At 40.3% G+C, this 5,570-nt stretch overlaps 1 protein-coding gene across 1 annotated transcript in view; it reads right to left on the bottom strand.

Moving 5' to 3' along the window:
• Nucleotides 1–5,570, bottom strand: part of LOC116686755 (troponin T, fast skeletal muscle isoforms-like) — a gene marked incomplete in the record, with an annotated part of 18,542 nt that overhangs the window by 4,138 nt on the left and 8,834 nt on the right. Inside the window, 6 exon segments of the mRNA XM_032511807.1 lie at nucleotides 488–602; nucleotides 1,194–1,226; nucleotides 1,229–1,263; nucleotides 1,265–1,302; nucleotides 1,855–1,932; nucleotides 2,525–2,641. Coding sequence (XP_032367698.1) covers nucleotides 488–602; nucleotides 1,194–1,226; nucleotides 1,229–1,263; nucleotides 1,265–1,302; nucleotides 1,855–1,932; nucleotides 2,525–2,641 — 416 coding nt within the window.

Here is a 5,570-nt window from a genome sequence, read left to right as displayed (position 1 = left end):
TTCATCTTCAATGTTATCGCTGCAGAATGGGACAAACTGACCAACACATATATATAATATATAGAATAAAAAATCCATACTTTGCAACTTTGTGTATCGATACAGTATTGCCACTGAAAATATTGCAATACTAAGCTGTATTGTATTGTGTTGTATATGTATTTCCTCCCCCCCACCCCTAACTCTTTACAGATGGAGTAGGTCTAGACCACACTCTGTGATTTATAAAGACCCTACAATTCCAGTAATTCCCCTAAGAGCCAGTATGATGCGACAGTGGCGAGGAAAAACTCCTTTTAGGAAGAAACCTGGGACAGACCCAGACCCAGACCAGGTAGGCAGAGTCTGACGGGGCTGGTTGGGGGGGGGGGGGGGGGGGTGCACAGTGGCAACAACAGTCGCAGTAAAGATAATGGCAGCGTAGTCGTAGTAGTTCGTGGCGTAGCAGCACAGCTGCGAATGTTTTCGTGAAACGTTGGAGTCGTACTTGAGCTTGTCTTCGTTCAGATGGTCGATGTTGAGCTGCTTGCGTCTGGCGGCCAGGATCTTCTTCTTCTTCTCTCTCTCAGTCTCTTTCTTTCCTCCCCTCTTTGAGTCCGCCTGTAGAAGTAACACAAGGATTCACGTATTTGCATCTGGAGGGAAATTTGAACCTGGAATTGCGTCTTGCTGCTATTTAAATGTGTCATCATCATATGTTAAAAGAAGGCGGGACCACAGTGGTGCAGACAGCTGTGGTGTGTGGTGTGTGTGTGTGTTGTGTGTGTGTGGTGTGTCTGTGTGTGTGTGTGGTGTGTGTGTGTGTCTGTGTCTGTGTTGTGTGTGGTGTGTGTGTTGTGTTGTGTGTGTGTATGTGTGTGTGTGTGTGTGTGTGTGTGTGTCTGTGTGCTGTGTTTGTCTGTGTGTGTTGTGGTCTCTGTGTGTCTGTGTGTGGATGTGTGTGTGTCTGTGTGTGTGTCTGTGTGTGTGTGTGTGTATCTTGTGGTGTTGTGTGTGTGTGTGTGTTTCTGTGTGTGTGTGTGTTGTGTGTGTGTGTGTGTGTGTGTGTCTGTGTGTGTGGTGTGTCTGTGTGTGTATCTGTGTGTGTGTTGCGTGTGCATGTGTGTGTGGTGGTGTTGGTGTTGTGTGTGTGTGTGTTGTGTGTGTGTGGTGTGTGTGTTGTGTGTGTGTTTGTGGTGTGTGTGTGTGGTACCTCTGCAGGTGGCTGCTGTAGTTGGAGCCCATGTGGAGAGGGCGGACTTCTTCTTCGCCTCCTCGTCTGCCTTTGCTCTGGTCTCTCTCCTCCCGGATCCGCCTCTCCTCCTGCTCCACACAAGCCAATCAGAGTGAGTTTCACAGCAAGCATTAAAGATGAATTAAAAAAAATAAAGAAGTGCTGAATAGATGCAAACTGAGACGCGACTTAACGAATGGTGTGAACAAACACTGAAAAATTAAAAGAGAATGTGGCATTTTTATTTTAAAATTACTTTTTCAAGACATTAATTCATTGAAGAAATCAAATAAAAAGAAGTGTAGATACAGAAATGATTTTTACAGAAAAATCATGACTGCAAAGTGAATCTTAAAACTCAAACATTAGTGATTTTTACTGAATTACTGAATTCAAATAAAGTGCTAAATAGATGCAAACTGAGACGCAAATTAAAGAGTATGTGGCGTTTTTATGTTAAAATTACTTTTTTAACACATTCAAAAAAGATATAAAAAGAAGTGTAGATACAGAAAAATCATCATTGTATGAAACATTTATTATTAATATTAATACTACTACTACTACTACTACTACTACTACTAACTACTACTACTACTACTACTACTACTACTACTAATAATAATAATAATAGTAATGACCTCCCGTTTGGCCTGGCGCTCCTTTTCCTTCTCGGAGCGGATCCTCTGCTGCTCGGCTCTCTCAGCACGACGCTTCTCCTGGAGACACATCATCACACACGTTATGCTACACACACACACACACACACACACACACACACACAGACACACACAGACACACAGACACAGACACACACAGATAACAGGCACTTTAACCCAACACACACACATAAATAACAGGCACTTTAACCCAACACACACACACACACACACACACACATAAATAACAGGCACTTTAACCCAACACACACACACACACACACACACAACATAAATAAAAGGCACTTTACCCAACACAAACACAAAACACACACAACAGACAGACACCAACACACACGTACACGTACAGATAACAGGCACTTTAACCCAACACACACACACACACACACACACACACACACACACACACACACACACACACACAGTATGATGCTTCCCACTCTGTCTCTAAAGGCTGTTTGATGCTTCGGTGTCAACTCCACGCCGTCGCTACGCCGTCGCTACACGCCGTAGGGTCGGTGTCTCTTATGGACGTAGCAACGACGTAGATATTACACAGAGGTATATAAAAGCCTTTAGCTCCCCCCCGCTCTCTGTTGACAGGTGTGAACATGTGATGTCACAGACTCACGATCCTCTCCTTCAGGGCGATCAGCTCCTCCTCCTCCTTCTTCCTGCACTCGAAGTGAGCGTCGATCAGGCCCTGCAGCTCCATCAGGTCCTTGTTCTGGCGCTTCTTCTGGATGTCCTGCAGGACAGGGAAGACTCCACGTCAGCAGGACCCTCCACCCTCCACCCTCCACCCAGCCACCCCTCCACCCAAATCCAATAGTGCCAAGTGCAAATACAATAGTTGCAAATAGTGCAATACAATAGTGCAAATACGTGCAAATACATAGTGCATGCAATAGTGCAAATAGTGCAAATACAAGTGCAAATAGTGCAAATACATAGTGCAAATAGTGCAATACTAGTTGCAAATACAATAGTGCAAATAGTGCAAATACAATAGTGCAAATAGTGCAAATACAATAGTGCAAATAGTGCAAATACAATAGTGCAAATGCAATAGTGCAAATAGTGCAAATACAATAGTGCAAATAGTGCAAATACAATAGTGCAAATAGTGCAAATACAATAGTGCAAATAGTGCAAATACAATAGTGCAAATACAATAGTGCAAATAGTGCAAATACAATAGTGCAAATCAGTGCAAATACAATAGTGCAAATACAATAGTGCAAATAGTGCAAATACAATAGTGCAAATAGTGCAAATACAATAGTGCAAATGCAATAGTGCAAATAGTGCAAATACAATAGTGCAAATAGTGCAAATACAATAGTGCAAATACAATAGTGCAAATAGTGCAAATACAATAGTGCAAATAGTGCAAATACAGAGTGCAAATACAATAGTGGCAAATATTGCAAATACATATGCAATAGTGCAAATCAATAGTGCAAATGCAATAGTGCAAATAGTGCAAATACAATAGTGCAAATTGCAAATACATAAAGTGCAAATGCAATAGTGCAAATAGTGCAAATACAATAGTGCAAATACAATAGTGCAAATAGGTCAATGGGCAATAGTGCAAATACAATAGTGCAAATAGTGCAAATGCAATAGTGCAAATATAATAGTGCAAATACAATAGTGTGCAAATACAATAGTGCAAATAGTTGCATAGTAGTACAATTTTTTTTTACATTTAACATCATTAATGTCATTTAACTACTATTAATTTACTACTGTTACACCATCTTATGTTTTGCTTACATTCCAGTGGGACACATTTTAGGAAACTGGCCTTTATTTGTGCTGCGCTGCTGGCCCTTAATTTTGGACATTCAGCTATTTTTTGGAGATTTCATGGTGATTACACATTGGTGAATGTAATGTCTGCCGCAGCGTTGTGTCTAGCTGACAGGATGTACAGTCTGCTGCTCTCCGAGCACTTGCTAACCGTGTTGTCTATTCTGCTTTTTGACTGGGATGCTTGCTGCATGCAGAGGCCTTTGAAGAGGAAGGTATGTAGATTTTGTTTTTTAAAATCTTTAAAAAAAAGAAGAAAAAAAAGAAACTTGTGACCAAATCTGATATCTGTCATTCTGGTTTTGGAAGGACACACAGTGTCCGGGGTCTGACGTCTGTACTCGGGGAACGCCTGCTGTCCATAACAAAAACAATGTCTGGAATTTAATGCCCAATTGGCACTGGGACACTGAAATTCACACGATTGTGAGACCTTTAGTTTTAGGACACAATGTAAAATGCTAGTGGAGAAAAAGGGTGAAAGACTATGAGATGCTAACACGCGCTTAGCGACCCGACCGCTACACTCGTGCTACGCCACTCGTCGTCTGCATGGCATGGAGCCGCCCGAATCCGGGTGCCAAGACTACAAGAAATGGGGGGTTTGGGGGGGGGGGGAGGGGGACATGATTGTGTCTTGCTTGTGTAAAAATGATTTTGGGGTCAAGCCAAAAAAAACAACAAAAAAACATGACACACATTGTTGGTACGGTTCAAAAATCCCAACTTTAAGCGACTTCTTTTTCAGCTTTATAAGATAACGGATGTTCGTTTTTTTTTATTTTTTATAATAATACAACACAGTGTGTTACTCACAGCAAGATTGTTCAATGATATTCACAAAAGTTTTAACCCTCGTGTTGTCCCCGGGTCAAATTGACCCGTTTCCCTATATCAATGTTCTTTATAATTCCCCAAAATAACATGATTGATTCCAACGCTCTTTGCCAAGTACAAATCTCTACTTTCATTAATTTTGGGTCTTATTATATTTTATAGCATTGTAAAACAAATGGAAGTGTTGTTGAAATAGTGTTGAGTAAAAGTTGACATATTCCAGTCTGTAAATATCATCAACATCCATTCCTTTAATTTTAGTATCAATAATTCCTAATTTCTGCTTTTCTAACTCCAACATTAGGTATAATTTCCTATAAATGAGGTTCATTGACCATGAATTCCAAAAAAACTGTAAAACTAAAGTTGATAAGTTAGTGTTACGTGGTGTGGAAAACGTCAAAAAAAAAAGTGACAAACATCGAGGAGAAAAAGCATCAAAAGTGTTGAAAAAAAAAGAAGTTAAAAACATCGATAAAAAGCGTCAACAAAAGTGTTGATTTTGACGAGAAGGCGACACGAGGGTTAAAGAAAAAATGTTAAAAAACCGCTCTTGTTCTGGTTTTTTTTTTTACATGTGAAGTTTTCGTTGGTTTGCTCTCACCTTGCTGTTCAACTTCTAACCCTAACTTAAAACCACTGAGGCTACAATGTACACAGTTTAATCTTAATCTAATATATATATATATTATATATATATATATATATATATATATATATATATATATATATGTAGAGAGAGAGAGTCAAGAACATGCAGTTAAGTCCATGTAATGCGTGAGAAAACGATCCGTTTCTAACCCCATGACGTGTACTTGTCCCCTCTTCACTCTCCGACCTGCAGAGGAGAAGCCAAAGTTCAAGTGAGTTTCCTTCTCGTGTTTTCTTGACTTCAAATCATTTCTTCGGACGTTTCATCCGACCGTTTGGCTAAAAAAACAAACACAAAAAGCCTTTTAAGAACCTTATAGTCAGTGCCTGAAGATGAAAACCTTCTCCCTGCAGGCCGCCGCGCTCCAAGA

Source organism: Etheostoma spectabile, unplaced genomic scaffold (assembly GCF_008692095.1).
Source record: "Etheostoma spectabile isolate EspeVRDwgs_2016 unplaced genomic scaffold, UIUC_Espe_1.0 scaffold463, whole genome shotgun sequence".
NCBI classification, from domain to species: domain Eukaryota; kingdom Metazoa; phylum Chordata; class Actinopteri; order Perciformes; family Percidae; genus Etheostoma; species Etheostoma spectabile.
Note: the sequence above shows the minus strand (reverse complement) of the source record. Positions and strands in the feature narration are given on the sequence as shown.